Genomic DNA, 17,927 nt, shown 5'->3' with positions numbered 1-17,927 from the left:
GGAAACCACCTTACCAGCACAATTGAGCAAGAGATTGATGAATTCAATACATCAAAAAGTTTCATGCTATCTCCGAAGGTCTCAGCAAGCACAAAGCGTTTTTGAGTAATTGTTAGTTGATAAGGTACTTGTAATCTATCTCACATATACAATGCATTTGCATAACTATCCTGCCTTTTCCCGCTTTTCCCTTCTATTTCATGCCAATTTAAATCCTGTATCACCCCATGCACCTGATAAAATGAACTGTAGCTCACAAAAGTTCAGAGTCTTTAATAAAAATTGTTAATCAGGAAACAGCTACCAGATTCCTCCTAACCAATAGATCACGTATCATTGTCAGATTGTTTGTCTATCTGTTTGCGAAAGGGCTTTATTCATAATGAATAATGTCATCACGGTAATCTTATTTTTTTAATCTGGATTCCTCCTGCCTTTTTCCTCCTATTCTTTTCTTAGTGAACTCCACTAAACCTGAAGGCTGGCACTAATTTTTAACTTTTTTTTGAAGTCATATTCAAATTGCTCCTAGGAGTCGAGCCATTTTTGTTTCAGCTTAATTACCCTTGGCAAACTTCTAAGCTTTTTAGACATAAACTTTAGGAACTCTTTTTGGAAAGCTATATTGTCATGTAGCCACAAAGTCTTAGGCAAGGGGAAAAAAAACTTCCTAATATAGGAAAATGTCTAATTTAAAAGATGTAAATATGTATCCGCATTAATAGATATTATTATACTTAGGTTATGTTTCAAAAGAACAGAATTATATATGAGAATGAATTGTACCACCAGGGGCATGTTTCTACTTTAGGTTGGCTAGCTGAAAGTCTGTGGGATTTTACAAAACCTCCCTTTGCTGGCAAAATTTAAGATCAGCTCTCAGCATGAATGATAGGCCAACAGCTTTATTTCCAAACTGTCCAGTGATGTTGGCAGAACATTGCGTTGTCTGAATTATTCTGCTGGCAAGGAAAAGGCACTGGAGAGGACAAAAGAGGTTGGCATTAAAGATGGGGCATAGCTGCCACAAACATGGAAGAGACTCCCCACCCCCCAATCATATCTACAGTCTGTTATTTCTCACAATATCTAGGAAAAGTTCTGGACTCTACTTTCCCTTCTCACTGAAATACATGGGAGAAAAATAGGGAGGGGGATTACAAATAAGGGTAGGGTTAAAACTTAACAATACTCAACATGTTGGTTCTATCACTGATTGGTTTCCTGCCTCCTAAGCTCCACATGAAAGCTATACAGTTGCACAATTTTGTAGCTTGGAAATTTAACGATGCTTCCCTTATAGCAATAGCAATAGCACTTAGACTTATTATACCACTTCCCAGTGTATTACAGCCCTCTCTAAGCGGTTTACAGAGTCAGCATATTGTTCCCAACAATCCGGGTCCACATTTTACTGAGCTCGGAGGGATGAGTCAACCTTGAGCCGGTCAGGATCGAACTCCTGGCAGCAGGCAGAGTTTGCCTGCAATACATTCTAACCACTGTACCATCACCTCTCTCATATCCCAACTCTCTCAATTTCTCTGCTAATAAGAAACCTCTAAGCAAAAAGGCAACAGTTTAGATTATGAATCCCCCCCATAAATTTAAACTTCAAAAACATATTTTTTCTGTTCTTCTGTCACGCACAAATACACACACAGAAAACATCCAATGAAGACTGCACTGTGGTTAGAGGGTACTTGCAGATTTAACTGCAGCCATCACAGCATCCTTGTGGTTATTTGTGCAATTGGCTCACAATTATGAGGTTGTAGTGATCGCCGTCTGCAACTTTCACGGCCAACTTCTAGTAAGGAAAGTGAAGGAAATTGCCAATGGCAATCATGTGACCCCAGGACTCTGCAACCAAGTCAGATTCACCTAATGATAGAATCTGGGTCTGTTGGATGTTCCATTGTAAGTCATTGTGGTTATGTATCATTACCACAATGTCACTTAGCAATAGAATTCCCAATCTGAGTTACCATTGGTAAGTGAACACTATCTGTAGTATCTTGTTAAATTGAAGAGGCTGCAAAAACATTTTTATATGCTTACTTTTTGAGAGTTCAGTGGCTAGCATTATTGAATCTATAACAGTTGAACCTATTACAACTTCTGAGGCCATCTCGCCACAGCTATCTGTCCCTGGTCAACTTGCTGTGAGACAATTCGCCATGGAACCATTCTTTGTGGGATAACTCAGTGCAATAAATGTTATTCACCACAGTTTCTTCGACATTATTTCCATTGACCAAAATGGAAATAAAGTTTAAAAAAAAACAGTGGCGGTTAACATTTATTGTGTCGAGTTATCCCGCAAAGAGTTGTCTATGGCAAGTTTGCCAAGACGAGCTGTCCCGCAGCAAATTGACCATGGTGAAGTGGCTGTGGGGAGATGGCCATGGTGAGTTGGCCAAGGTGAATTGTCCTAAACCCCTATACAGATGCTCCAAAATAAAGGCATAATTACTTTTATAATTGGTACAGAAAATCAGCGGATCCTATATTAGGTTTTTCTTGACATGTAAAGTTAAAACACATAGCAACAATATAATAATAATTTCTGAACATTGTCAAAGTTATAGTCCTATTTAACAGTAATTTAAATGCATTTAGTCTGGTATCAGAATGTATCCTTTCTTAATGACAAAACTATTCCAAACGTGGAACAAAGGGTAATAGAAAAATGCTTTGTATTAACAGGAAACCAATTTCATCCCTTTTTTGGCATGGAATGTTGCAATAACATTCACCCAGTACTTGTACATGTTTCATATGGGGGTTTGTGTAAAAGGGTTAGAAAGGGTGGAGCGCAGATAGACTTTTTTGATTCTAAATTCCTAGATCTTGTTAACCATCTGACCACGCCAATCTCTGACATTGTTTCTTTGAATTCCTACCATTTAAAAATCATCTGTCTGTCCACTATATTTGATCAAGATTGAGAAATGAAAGAGATGGGTTGCAAAACATTTGCCAACATACTAGACCTTCAGACTTAATTACATCTCAACTTTTGTAACCATTGCAAAACATTGTGCAAGACTTCCTATGAAATTTATTTACTCAGCGGTATAAGGATCTCTTTTTTCTTTGATTGCTAACAATATAAACAAATGTAGGAGGAAGTTAATATTTAGCTTTGCATGGTATTTATCTCAGCAAGCAGAGTACTGCATTTGGATTCGTTCTGAGGTTTTGCAAACCTGCAGTCATGTTTCTAGTTCTGTTTAGCTTATGCTTAGTTGGAATAACCCATGTTGTTCTTGCGGATAACGGTAAGTGTTTTTGCATTTGTTTTAACAAGATATTATATTTCTTGGAAACTGGTCAGAATATTGTGTCATGAGATTTTTGTAGATCTCCCCCTCCATTTTCTTAAATGGTGTCTATGCATGTTAATTTGCATGTATGTATTTACGCTCCGTTTATGAAATCAAAAGTGTTGACCTTATGTATTTATTTATTTTAATTTTTTTAAATTTGGTTTGTCAATTGCTTACAAGATAATAGGTATAAGTAAAAACATAGTTATGAATACAAGGATACATATAAGAAAAATAAAAGAAACAATAGGACAGGGACGGTAGGCACGTTGGTGCGCTTATGCATGCCTCCTATTCATAAATTCGGTTGCAGAGTCAGTAGAAACTTGCCTACTGAATATTTCCAAAACATGCAAAATGGGATTTTCATCTTTGTAAATTGCTCCTACAAATCTCACTAAAGGATACTAAAATGTTGCTAGAAATTAACTGATCAACCATCTGAAAGCTAAACTAAGTGGCATTTCGATGCAGCTCATTCTTTTTATATTGTTTCCTAAATAGCTCAGTGATCCAGACAGGGAACGTGGCCCAGCACTGTCTCCTTTTCCCTTTTCTCACGGATGATGTCCCCAAATAATCTCCTTCTCGCATTAGTAATTCAGGAGCCATTTTTTTTTGCTGGGGAACAAAGTGAGACAATTTTTATCCCCATTCTGTATCTTGTGATTCTTTCTTTCTTCAATGCAAACTATAAGTACAGTATTTTGAACATAGGCAAATATTTGTGTGTCTTTCACATCTCTAATTTAACTCTAAGCCTTAGCTTAGGACCTGTTTTAACATTAAATAATTTTTTCAACAGGTTAAATTAAATAAAATAAAAGGAGAATACTTACAGGAGCTAGGGTTGGAATTGAGGGGTCCTTGAAGCTTTCTGAGCTTGGTTGTTTTCTTGCAGTCTTTCATTGTCCAAACTGGGTAATATCATCAATGATAGTCAGACTAGCACTCATGATATTACCTATTTTAGGTAATGGTTAAATAAAAGATTAAATTTAATCTAAGTTTTAATTTTTTATTAACTGTTTTAGTTCCTTTTTTTAAAGTAAAAATATCATCTCCCTCACCAGAGTAGAAAGACAAGTTGTCAGCTGAAGAAATAAAAACATAAAATATACCCCAAAGTATGCTTATGATTAATGCTATATTATGTTACTGTTCCAGATACAAATATTCTGTCTGATAGCTCTCCTGTTATTAATAAGCAAGGCTGCAGTTGCATGAAATTTTACAGAGAATTTTGAGCTAGGGACTTTGTGAATTGTACTGTAGGATTTAATTACCAAGCCAAGTTGTTTCATCTAAATTTGTGGACTCATGCTTGAAACATAGCAGGAATGAAGAATCTTGGTGAGGGGGAGGGGGATCTGAAAGTATTCAGAAGGCTAAGGCTAAGGTGATATGCAAAAGTGCAAATACGTATAAAACACAATTGTGCAGGACCAGGATCTCTTTCCCCACACCTTCCCAAGGGAAGGAGAACCAGGAAAAAAGCAGCAAAGCCAACCAAAGGTAATAATAAAAAAATTGCAAAAACAATATTAAACAAATGAAAATTATTACAGAAATTAAACATAATGCTTTCAAAACATTGGTTTGTGGGGAAAATCAGATTACCACCAAATTTTGACAGGACACCTGTTTTCCAAATTTTGTCATAAATTATGCTATTTCACGGGTAACTTTTAGAAATGAAATTGGCAAGGCAGGAATATTTGGCAAGACAATTTCTCCACCTTGAATGAACAATTCTGTCAGCACATCCAAACTGCCTCCCTTCTCCTTGGAGAGAATGGCAAAATATCTGTTGATTAGGATAGTCAGAACTAAAAAAAATGGTTTAGAGCCCGTAATATAGATCTATATATGCAAAATGTGCAATAAGATTTTTTTTTAAAAAGCTTCCAATTTTCTTTGCAGAATATACAAAATTATCTCTTATTCTGTAACCAGAAAAAGCTCTCTTTTTCTACTATGTATTACTGCAAATCAAACATTCATTTTTTTAATATTTCAAGCAAAAACGGGTTTCCAATCAGCATTTAATTTAGATAATGTCTTTTCTCCAATCAAAGAAGTTAGTTTAACCATTTGGCCATGTTTCATTATTTTCACCAACCATTCCTTCATTGTGGGTAATGCTGAATATTTTCATTTTTGAGCCTATCATAATCATCTTACAGTTATCATACGTTAAAAAAATCCTGGATTTTTTCCCAATTGTTATCAATCAGTCCTGAAGGAAAAGCTCTGGTTTTAATTGCATATTAATGTTTAATATCTTCTGAATCAATGTATTTGAGACTTCATTCTCATTTTAAATACAAATTTCGATCTGAGAGAGAGAGATTTCATAAGATCTTAAAAGAATCCCTTTGTTTTTATGCCATTGTTATATCCATTATAATTTTCTGCAAAACACTGTCCTAGCAATTAAACTTAACCTAGATGAACCCTGCAAGATGTAAACCTTGTTATTTAACAGCTACAACTGAAGGCCAGAAGTCAGTGGTGCTACTTAAGAAGGAAAATCAAGGATGGATACTTGACATATTACACAGCAAGGCAAATTTAGAAATTTGGGATATGGCTTCTAGAAAAAAAGTTCTCAGACCAATTAAAATTAACAGATGAAGGTGCTTAAACACAAATTAGCAAGAATCCTTAATGTTCATCATTTCGTATAAATATCTAAATTGTGTAGTGACTGGGGTCTCAAATGGAAGAGAAGGAGAGAATATGTCACTACAAAGTTTTCCACAGTACTTTTTATTCATAGTTGTTTCTGTTTCTTCTATCTTATCTTTCTTTCCTTTTGTGTTCCATTATCTTATATTTTATTATTTAAAAAAGAAAGCAAATGAAGAATGATGGACCTTGATCCCACTCTTCCAAACTCTGATATACGGTTGTTGTCTAAAGAATTTATCTTGCTGGGCTTTGATGATTAGATTGACTTTGTTGTTAAAGAAATGGTTTGAATTAACTAGAAATGTAAGGTTGTGCCTGTAAATTTTCCTGTGCTATACTGCAGCTGAAAAAAACCCCAGAAGTCACTGCTTTTTTTTTCTTTTTCTTTATCTTGGTGCTTTTCCTATTCCTTTATTTTTCTTTTGTCTTTGTTTGCATTTTATCATATACTAAAGTTTAATATTTTTTTAAAATAAAGAATCTATGTTGCATTCATGTATCCTTTGGTCTCATTTGTGAAAACAGACAATATGCTCATTAATATTAATATTGAAATGAGATGGGTGGCAGATAAATTTAAATAAATAAACATCCAACCAGCCAAATAAATAAATAAAAATATTGTGGCTCCAGGAGCATGCAAGACTACTGTTTCATGTACCAACATATCTTTTCATACATGACTTGTTAGTGCTTGGTTTCTTCTAGTTTGCCCTAGGCCACCTGAAATTCCTCGGGCTACCATCAACGTAAATAAAGAAGCATACTTACCTGGAGAAGACATTGTATATCAGTGTAACCCAGGTTATATTCCCCGGTCTGGCTCAAGGAGATACATATGTCCTTTATCTGGTATATGGCCTACTGTCATATTCAAATGTATACGTAAGTATGTCTGTAGTTTGCTTTTTGTGTGTGCTTTTTCCACACAAATCAATATTTTTGCTTTTTTAAATAAAAACCTATTGTGTTCTCTTCTCCATAAAATATCTCTAACTTTTGAATTTTCATGGCTGCCCCTCTGCCCCCTCTCCTAATCAAAATCAGGAGAATGGGATCATATTCTTGAGATAAAAGCCTATCTGTGTATCAATGTTTTAAGGGAGTTTTTGCTGCAGATCAATCCTAAAATAGCTAGTTTGGTGTAGTGGTTAAAAGCATCAGACCAGAAATGGGAGCTCTAGTCCTGTCTTAGACACAAAGCCAGATGGATGACTTTGGGTCAGTCATTCTCTCTGAGCCCTAGGAAGAAAACAATGGTAAAAAATCTTGCCAAGAAAATTACAGTAACTAATCCAGGTAGTTACCAGGAATCAATGATGACTTGAAGGCACACACATGTAGTTAGTATGTAGCAATATACTGCTTCCTAGTGCTTTACAGCCCTCCCTAAGCAGTTTACAGAGTCAGCATATTGCCCGAACAATCTGAGTCCTCATTTTATCGACCTTGGAAGGATAGAAGGATGAGGCAACCTTGAGCTGATCAGGACCAAACTCCTGGGAATGGAATGCAGAGTTTGGCTGCAATAATGCATTCAAACCACTCCGTCACTACGGCTCTATTCATCAAGGATTGGACCCTGGGACTGAAGTCTATGCCACATTGTTTTAGAGGATCATTGAAGCACTTAAAAGGATGCAAATGATGAACTGTCTGCAAGGAATATAAATCCTTCCATTCCCCACTATCCTGTCAGACTGAAGAAGCTTCTTTGATGAGAAGTGAAACATCTTCAAAAGAAAAAGCAAGAAAGTCCAGTTGCCTCCTGAAAAAGCATCTTTGGGACACAGCATGTTTGGTTAGGTCAGGGAAGCAGGTTGGTCTCTTGTGGGAACTTCAAAAAGGATTGAGGTAAACAGATCATGGGCAAATCTATCCCATTCCATCTGCTGTGTTGTTGAAAAAACAAAACCCAGTTATTCTATTGATTTACCTGATCCTCCAACAAAGCAATCTGAAGAGAAAGAATGGGGTTTTGTGTGTGTGTGTGTGTGTGTGTCCATTTCAGTACTCTTGACTAAGACCTGGCAATTTCAAACGTGCCTCTGTGATAGCAGCCCCATATACACCGAGTCTATACAGAAAGTCTGAGTGATGTAGTAGAGTTTGCAATACCAATGGTATCCTGGTAGAAGGACTCAGTGATATTAATAATTTCTTGGAGAAGTTGGCTGCTTTGTTTTTAACCATTCAGTTGCATTGGACTCTTTGTGACATTATCGGCAAGTGCTTTCCATGCTACCGTCAAGCACAGCTTCTTTTGATTGTTGTATGTTCTACTTTCCATCAAATCTGATGTTATCAAGCCAGTGGGTTCTTTGTTCATCCTTTCTTCTTTGTCCACTAAACATTCCTAGCATTATTATCTTGTCCAATGAATCCGCATGCATAACATGGCCAAAGTAAATCAGATGTAGTCTTCTGATTTTAGCTGCCAGTGACGTACATTCCATATTTTCAAAATGGCCATTTAAAAAAAAAATATTTAATGGGATTGAATGCTGTCAAAGCCACCATGATGAAGATCTGACTGAGTTATTCCCTCCTTTGGTTGAGTATGTTGTTAGACCCAGGTCAGAATCTAAAGTAAGCCACTTTATTCTGCCATCCATGGAGGAAAAACCTACAAACATCTCTCTCCTTTTTGGAAAATAAAAATTATTACAAGGAAAGAAAGAGTCTAATCAAACGCTTTTATTGCATTTTCATAAGGTGTGAAATATATAACCTAAAATTATCGATTCATTCTTCCTAGTAGGAGGATTGGGGTTTGCCCCTCCTTTATTTGCCCAGGTTACCCCAGGCACTTATGTCAAGCAAGAAGAGAAGACATTGAAAATGGCAGGAGGTCTTCTGAGGATCTGTGCACATCCTCAGATCAAACAGTCACATTAATTGGGCAATCATCACCATAGGCATGTTAAATGAATCCACAATTGCTTTGGCTTCTAAGTTGGAACCTACTGTACCCATAGGCTTTATTTGCAATGGGCTCCTCACTGGTCCAGATCACTGACTATCTATTACCCTTTTTTGAAATCCCCACCCCCACCCCTGGCCAAAGATTGCTTTTGATAATGCACAACAGATGGAAACATCGATAAAAGCTTTTCTTGCTCTGGTGAAAAAAGCTGTAATTATTGGTTTCTTTTGTCACCTAGTTATTAAAAAGATTCTCCAATCGTGTTTAAAAGAGCAAACAAGAGAGATTAGGCAAAAAATAATAATAATGCAGGCAAACTATTCTGAATAGTGTGGCTTCTTGAAGCTCACATGACATTAGACCTTTTTCTTAGGGGCAAACTTTTCTCAAATAAATGATTGTACTAAAAATTTAAACCACTCCTATGGTATCAGCTTCCCAGCACTGACTTTCTCCAGAAGTTTCTAGCCTGGGAAAAAAAGCCTTGATTACTTGATCTCCACAGATCTCACTCATCCTTTGTGGTGTGTTGTGACTGGGACACCATCGTTCTTGAGTGCAAGCAGGTGAATTGTGCTATTAAGTTTATGGGTTTATATTGTCTTAGTTCATCAAGTAGAAAATGATCTATTGTTAATAAGTTAATAAACCCATCCATTGGAATGAATTGGCTTAACTTGGTGACTGCTTCTTGTATACGGTGTATCTATTTGTCCCTTCCCCAATTAAATAGTAATATATTTCGCGGGTACTTACATGTATGGTATTCAGCTTTGTTTGGGTATTTTCCCACGTCATTATAGTTGTGCTTTTAAAGTTGTAGCAACGTTTCGGCAGAATCTCATCTGCCATCATCAGGCTTCTGTATTGTGTTCGTCTGTGAGTCAGACTTTTACAGCTGTTATATATATATATATATATATATATTTATATAAATATAAATAAATAAATAAATATATCTATTAAAACAGCCAAGGTATGTCCCCATCCTGGAATCTTGGATAACGGAAAAATAGTCTTCACTAACATGAACTACCTGAGTGTGTTAAACTTTTCCTGTAATACTGGGTAAGTTTGTATACCAGCCTATTGAAATGAACCTTTATCTCTCACAAATTAAATTTGTAACATGTACTTCGTGTTATCTATATCAAGAAAATGCATAATATTCTCTATTCTTATTCCCTTTATTAATTTTAAAATGAAGATCTTGCTTTAAAAAAATTGTGTGTATGTGTGTGTAATGGACATTTATTTCTAGTCTTAAATTAAGACTTTCACAGTAAGTATTCTCTATAAGTGTAGTAAGTGTTCTTGGAAGGAGTTGAAAGTAATTGCACATGTTTGTATTTTTATTTCTTTTTCTTCATACATTTTCACACTTTATTCCTATTCTTTTACCCTTTTATCATTTCTTTTGATAATTAAGTTGTGTTGTTTTTAATGCATATGCTTTGTAAAACGCAATACAATTATTTGGAGGAGGGAAAAAAACCTATTTAGTCCTTACAGGTTTTCCTGGGAATATGATAATATTGTTTCAGGAAAACAAATACCATAAGGGCCAGTTAGAAATCTCAACTGGTAGGCTTTATGACTCTGCTGGCGAAACAGTTTCAAAGGCGAGTTGCGATAAGTTTCAAACACGATTAAAACGTGTAAAGTAGGAAAATAAAACCAAAACCAGGCTTTGATCCCAGTCCTGCAATACTATTTAACTCACCCAAAGTTCCATCTTGGAGAGTCTGGTGGCAGACAACCAACGTTCACTAGACATTCCATTCATGGAGCCTTACCCACCTTCTCCAGAAAGTCCCTAGGATCTCATGAAGCATCAAGGCCAGCCAACACTACAGGACCTCACTTGTCTCTTCCCTTTTGACCAGACAGGTAACAAGCAGGTGTGACTCAGCTGCTGAAGTCTGTCAACAGTTAAGAAGTTTGCTACCGCTTCTATAGTGAGAGGCTCTCGCCCCCTGCCACTTTTTATTTTTTTTCTCTAGACATTTTTTCCCCTATTTGTTTTTCTGAAAAACTAGGTAGGGAAATATAACTGTCTCCAACCATAACTATGTGGGTGGGGTTAGTTGGACCCAGTTTGCATCATTTGGGGACTAAATTTAGCCCTTCGTGAATGGGGTGACTGAGTCATCTGACACCTTTGATTGTGGTTTCCACAGCATAGAAACCTCGTTATTGATACAATTAAAGATATTTGTTCCAGAGGTTCAAAAGAGAACCCCAACAATTTTGCAAAGGTTCATATTGTGTTAAGCCATTTTTTATTTTACATTCGTTTTGTTGAATAAATCCCCGTGGCTGGGTTGACCCAGCAGTATAAGTCACAAATCGTGTTTTGGAAACCACGGTGGCTGAATTTATATAAGAAGACAGGAAGCCAAGCCAAACAAAATATGTTAAAGTGGAATGCAATAAATGCTCCCCAACTATTACAAGTCGTCCTCAACTTACAATCAATTGAGCCCAAAACTGTACATTTGCTAAGCAAGGCAGTAGTTAAATGAGTTGTGCCTCATTTTATGACCCTTTTTGCCACAGTTGATAAGTGAATCATTGCACTTATTAAGTGATTCTGTGGTTCTGGTTTCCCCTATTGACCTTGCTTGTTGGAAGCCAATATGGAAGGTTGCAAATGGTGATCACATGGCCCTGGGATAGTGCAGTTATCATAAATATAAGCCAGTTGCCAAGCCCCTGAATTTTGATCATGTAACCATGGGGATGCTGCGAAGGTTGTGTGAAAAATGGTCATAAGACACTTTTCTCAGTGCAGTTGTAATTTCAAACCATCACTAAATGAATGTTGTAAGTTGAGGACTACCTCTTCTGTTATTGCCTGACCCCCTGCATTTTTATTAGAAGATGTTTTTCAAGCATGATGTAACCATTTTCAGAACCGATCTCACAAGAGTTTTATACCTAGGTTTATTCTTGAAGGGCCAACAAGCATCCAGTGCCAGGCAGACGGGAAATGGAGTGAAAGCCCGCCCGAATGTCACTGTAAGTATGACAAGATCTTAATATAGACATGTAAAGAAATGCGCCGACTGTTTCACTAATTGGAATAGTGAATTTATCCAGGTATTTTAACTTTTCTCAATGTGCACACCTTTAGATGGAAAGACAATTGAAATAGGAAATTTATTTTAGAGTGATCTCAATCAGAAACAGTCCTGAGGGAGACTTGCCCCATGGACTTTGTTTGTTAGAAGACAGCTGGGAAGGTTCCAAATCATAATCATTTGAGCCCCAATCAGTGCAACATGAAATACATCTGGTTGCCAAGCATCCAAATTTTGATGTGACCATGGAGTGAAAACCGGTCATAAGTCACTTTTTTCAGTGCTGTTGTGATTTCAGATGGTCACTAAACAAATGGTTTTAAGTGGAGGACTACCTGTATTGGTCATTCAATTATTTTGTAGCCCCAGGTGTGGTAATCGTAATTTAGCACAATCCAAATCTGCTTTGTGCATTTTTCAGTTCTCTTCCAGGTTTATTCCTGAATAGCTACATATGTAAATCTCCTTATTCACATGATCAGTGAGAACCATTCGATGGATTTCATTATGTAAAATAAATAATGCCACAATACAACTTGTAATAGGGGATTGCAATAAAGTTTGAGGAAACCTTAACAGATTTGGTTGACAGTCTTTACTCTAGAAACTCTTTTAAACAGTGGTGGGATTCAAATGTTTTTGCCACCGGTTCGGTGGGCGTGGCTTGGTGGGCGTGCTTTGCGCGTGTGCACACACTTTGCGTGCTCTTCTGTGCCGCGCAAAGCAGCTGTGCTTCGTATTCAGCGGATAAAGGTGAGTATGGGAGCCCTGGCAGGTGGGTGGACCCAACAGCACAGCCAGCAGAACCGGTTTGGTCTCAGCTGCTCATCACTCCTACTGGCTCTCCAGAACTGGGCAGAACCAGTCAAATGCCACCAGTGTTTTTAAAAACTACACTGTATGCTGTCTGGCATTTTCTTAATAATGGATCACAATTCTACTGACTGCACATTAAGTTTAATCTCGAGTTTGGTGATGCAGTAAACAGACTATTTGCAGAAATCAGCTACAAGCATTTCATCTATTTAACAAGCACTCTTAAAGATGCAATTATATAATGAATTCCATAGGGCAAAAATTTAAGTGTGATTTATAGCATTTTTGGGAGGGGCATTGTGTTAAACAGATTTGCTTTGTTTTTCTAGCTGTGATTTGCCCTCCACCTCCAGTTTCTGAATTTGGAGTTCTCTCTTACCATAAAATTGAGGCTAGAGAGGTATTTGTTTTCCAAGACAGAATCAGATTTAGTTGTCTGTTACCTTATGCAATGTTTGGAAGTGAAACAGCTACCTGTCAGGCTGACGGAAGCTGGACTCCATTACCTGAATGCAAATGTAAGTCCTGTAAAATAATATTGGTAGTTGGGAATTTTGGGGTTGTATTGGCAATGTATCTTGAGAGAACCACACTGGAGAAAACTGGGTTAAAGTAAGATTAGGTGAATAGCCTCTGAATGGTCTCCCAACCATCACCTAGTAGGAATTCTTTTATTAGGGCTCCATCAACTTTGGAATCAAGACATAAAGGACTTTTCTATAGGTAATCTTCAGCTGCTTGCCTCCAGTACATAAAGCAGCTCTCATGTAAAAATTGCTTCTCCAAATTTCAGCTCTCTCCTTTGGTCAAAGTGATGGACAGCTGTGACTGTCCTGTCTGGATTCCCTGCTTCTTCTCCTAGCTTGGGCCATCTGCAGGAGATACCCTGCAAGAAAATTTGGTTGAAGATTTTGCTCTCAGCGAGATAGGAGTGCACGGAGGATGACATCCTCTGTTCCTGCTTTCCAAAACAGTACATGTTCCTCACATTGGGACAAGAAGGAAATATAGATTATTAGCCCAAAATGCAAGTCCTGGATTTCCCATTCTCTCTTTTTTTTTCTTCCTAAAAGTTGTAGAATGTCCACATCCAGAACCAATAGAACATGGATTCATAAACTTTGCTCTTTATAATACTTATCATTATCAAGATATTGTGAGTTATGGTTGTGATCTAACTTATGTTATGGATGGAGATTCAATATCAACCTGTGAGGAAACAGGAACTTGGTCAAATAAACCAACTTGCAAAGGTAAACAGCATGTATTGTATTAGCTTTTGTTTTTTTAAATGTATCTTAACATAGATGAATGTTCATAATGATTAGACCAGTTTATTTAATTAATTTATTAATCCATAATATCAGAATTCACAAACGATGAAGAGGAACACAGAATGTTTACTAAATCTACAAAATGGGAATTATAGCTAATACCTTAGAAGACAGAAATAAATATCACATGATCTTGATAAGTATAAAAACTGAGCCAAAAGTTGCATAATTGAATTTAGCAGAGATAAGTTAAAAACTTCACTTAGGAAGGAAAATCAAACACATAGAAATAAATATAGGAGTATCTGGTTTGATAATCATTTTCATTTTAAAAGATATTGGAACAGCATTGACTGTATATTGAATATGAGCTAGCAGAATGATAAGGCTAGAAAAACTATTTTTAAATGTATGTATTACAAGTAATTTTTAGATACTTTAGCCATTTGATTTGGTTTTATTCTGCTGTGGTCAGACTTAAGCAGTTTCTGAGCATCACATTTAGGATGGATACAGAACTAGTTCAAAGAAGTAAAGGAGTAACATCAAAAGACTAGAAATTAAATTGGATAAAGAGAGAATGAAAGAACTGGGCATGTTCAGCCTTCAGAAGCTTCTTAAAGGACGTCACAGAGAAAAATGTCAAATGGTCTATTTTTTGTTAAGTGCAGAATAAGCTAGTGGATTTTAAAGCTATAGGAACTTTAAAATATTTATTTCTGACAGTATAAAATGTTTGATTGTTTACTATTTATTTATCATCAGAATCTGGTGGCTTGCAAGTATAGAAACATGAAATAGAATCCTGAGGGGGACTGTCTTTTTCCAAGTATTTCTACCCACCCAGTCTGATCCAACATATTGGTCATGCTGTAGATCCCATCAGCCAAAGAGTGCTGACTGGCAGGGACCAGAAAACAGGCCTTTTCTGCTGTAGCTCCTGCCTTGTGGAATATTTTCCCCTCAGAGATCAGAATGGTCCCAACCCGGTGGGCTTTTCAATTTTAAAAGCTTGGCTATATACAGTTACTGTGCCTGGGGCAGGGGACAGATGAAGGGCTCTCTTATTTGGTTTTACTATTAGCTGATTAATCATCAGGGCTGCTGTTTGTAATAATTTACTTTGCGGATTTTTTTTACTGTTTTAATGCTTTTTAAAATTATTTTGTTTTATAATTTTAGCATTGTAAGCTGCCCAGTGTCACTTAGTTGAGAATGGCAGCTAGAGAAATTGAATGAATGAATGAATGCAAGAATGAATGAAAGCACAATACAAAAAGATCAAGTCACTTACAGAGAACCTTTATAATAATCAAACAGTACCCAACAAACTGAGGCAATGTTGGCTTTCAAAGGCTGTGGAAAATCACTCCATTTTTACACTTTCAAAATGATGCCCAAGTTATCACTAGCTACCTCAAGAAGAATGCTAGTCCATAGGATGAGGACCCCAGCTGAGATATTGCTAACTCTGAGTCCCCGCACCGGTCTCACTTCCCTGGAGTAGGACCCACCACCATTCTCATCCAGGACAACTGTACCAGATGGGTTAGTTTTACCTGGAGGTGGTGATCTTGGAAGTACCTCGGAGCCAAAATCACTTAAGAGCTTAAAGTACCATAATAATAACCAAAACCCACCTTTGAACTACAGTGTCTACAGTATTGGTGTAACTTGGGTGTGATGACCTTTATCTATTTGCGCCTAGGCTGCCATCTTCTGCATCAGCTGGAACTTCCAAATAGTCATCAAATGTAGCTGGGTAGCTGGGAGAAATGTGTTCCCATCTCCTTTAAGTATAGCAACTGGGTTTTCCCCCCATTTGTCTCAGTCATTTTAAAGTATGAATCTTTCAGATATAATGTGTAAAGGTATACTTATTATATGTGATTAGCTGCTTTGGAACACACAATATATATAAAAAAGGGTAAAATATTTTGGATGATACAGAAGATATATAAAGAACATTTTTAAATAGAGGTTGCTGTGTAAAATACACAATAGTTGAATAGCTGGCCTTTGACAACATTTACTTAATTTAGAAAATCACTAGTTAAATAAAGTAGTCAAATATTTCATATCCTATGGTGCTTTTATGATTGTTGACCAATGAATTTTTTAAACTATGTACTTTATGTTCCTTCTTCCTCTTCTGGTAGCACCATGTAACATACCAGTGGAAAAAGCGACAGTGTTATACAATAGGAGGAAAATAACAGTGAAACAACTTAAGCTTATACAACATGCTGAGACAATCTGGTTTTTCTGTAAAAGTAACACAGAGGACTGCAGTTATATGATATCAACTCAATGTATAGATGGCCAACTTCCAATTCCTGACTGTTATAAAGGTATGAACATGTTCTTTTTTATTATGGGAGTAGATGATAATAATGTTTTCTACATTAATTTTGTTGGCATTGTGGGAAACATAACATTACTGGAAACATCCAGAGCTTCCAAGAATGGTAGGGGGCAAAAATGCCTAATAGGGGTTGAAAATTAAATTTAATCTATCCATCCATCAATCCCTCCATATCCCTCACACAGATTACATGAGATTTATACCTAAACATATTTGAAGCCACTGAGTACTCATTTGCCTGAGTTTTGATCACTTAATCTGTGGATGTGAGGAGCTTCACAACCACCCTTCCATAGTGGTTGTGATGTTACAAGAACATCATTTCCAAACACTGATGTGCTTGCTTCCTATTGCACCAATATAGTAAGAATAAAGTTATCCTGCATTGGAGGGAAAAGGGTATGATAAATTAATGTAGCTGTTACAATAATCATACCATTTCTAGATTAATTTCATAAATACAGGATGGCTCGCCCCTTTCCTGCAAATCAGATGTTGAAGAAGCAATCACATAAATATAGCTTTCCTAGAGCTAGATTATGTGCTTACTAAATAAGGAACTTGACTATATAAATGTGTAACTTATTTTATGCAGAACATAACTGGTTTATGTCCTGGTTCAAAAAAGATCCAGCAGACATGTCTCCATGTAGCAACTAACTGAAGATATCATCTTCCTATCCTCCATGACGTATCGAAAAGAAGTATTTATAAAGGGAGAATTCCTTCAAGACCATATATTATTTTTTCAAATACATTTACCAGCATATGTACATTTAATGCTTTTTTATCAAATATACAGCAAACAATAATAATGCACTGTTTACTTTGATGTGATTCTTTTAATATTTTGCTTTGCAAATTAATTTGATAAAACTACTAGACTGTATTGTAGTACGATGCATAAAACATCCTGACATTTTTCTAGCTTTGATTTAATAAAACACTTATAAACCTCAACTACGAAAGTTTCAAGGTACTTTATAAAAATACATTTCCAATCAGTAACACTTCAAAGATTGTTAATTGACAACATTGTTACACACAACATTGTGTGTCTGATGAAACGTTCCAGGGTCTTGGGCACTTACCAACGTAAATTCTTCAGTTGAAAAGGTACTTTCTTGTATTGATCTTAATAAGCAGTTAGGATCATACTGAATTAGTATCTTTTAAATATGTGTATTTATTTATAAATTAGATGCATTAGGCTGTCCAGATCAACACTGACTCTGGCATTCTTATTAAAGACAGATACAAACCTAAAAATGGTAAAATAAACATGATCTCTGTAGAGATTCTCAGTCATCCAATTCATGGTTATCCCAAAGGTGCTTTTTCAGGAGGCAACTGGGCTTCCTTTTTTTTCCTTTTAAAGACGTTTCACTTCTCATCCAAGAAACTTCTTCAGGTCTGATAGGATAGTGGGGAATGGAA

At 36.4% G+C, this 17,927-nt stretch overlaps 1 protein-coding gene across 2 annotated transcripts; it reads left to right on the top strand.

Annotated features, from left to right (window-relative positions):
* Positions 1 to 3,187: 3,187 nt before the first annotated feature.
* Positions 3,188 to 17,450, top strand: APOH (apolipoprotein H). Of its 2 annotated transcripts, XM_026711208.2 has the most exons (8): positions 3,188 to 3,284; positions 6,735 to 6,911; positions 9,924 to 10,020; positions 11,897 to 11,973; positions 13,181 to 13,369; positions 13,925 to 14,104; positions 16,285 to 16,476; positions 17,086 to 17,450. In XM_026711208.2, the coding sequence occupies exons 1-8, from the start codon at positions 3,221 to 3,223 to the stop codon at positions 17,148 to 17,150; spliced, it is 1,041 nt and encodes a 346-aa protein (XP_026566993.2). In that variant the 5' UTR covers positions 3,188 to 3,220; the 3' UTR covers positions 17,151 to 17,450. The 2 variants fall into 2 exon arrangements, with proteins under 2 accessions (XP_026566993.2, XP_087781184.1); XM_087925058.1 differs by lacking the exon at positions 13,181 to 13,369.
* Positions 17,451 to 17,927: the final 477 nt, after the last annotated feature.

The sequence above is a fragment of the Pseudonaja textilis genome, chromosome 2, assembly GCF_049901715.1.
Source record: "Pseudonaja textilis isolate UNSWEBS1 chromosome 2, rPseTex1.2, whole genome shotgun sequence".
NCBI lineage: Eukaryota > Metazoa > Chordata > Lepidosauria > Squamata > Elapidae > Pseudonaja > Pseudonaja textilis.
This window is presented reverse-complemented; position numbering and strand designations above follow the sequence as displayed.

What these genes read in the sequence shown, in the direction of transcription:
- APOH (XM_026711208.2), top strand. Translation starts at nt 3,221, where the DNA reads ATGTTTCTAGTTCTGTTTAGCTTATGCTTAGTTGGAATAACCCATGTT. An exon ending in TGTCATATTCAAATGTATAC is followed by an intron (nt 6,912 to 9,923) that starts GTAAGTATGTCT and finishes CTATTAAAACAG; the next exon opens with CCAAGGTATGTCCCCATCCT. An exon ending in TCCATTACCTGAATGCAAAT is followed by an intron (nt 13,370 to 13,924) that starts GTAAGTCCTGTA and finishes TCTTCCTAAAAG; the next exon opens with TTGTAGAATGTCCACATCCA.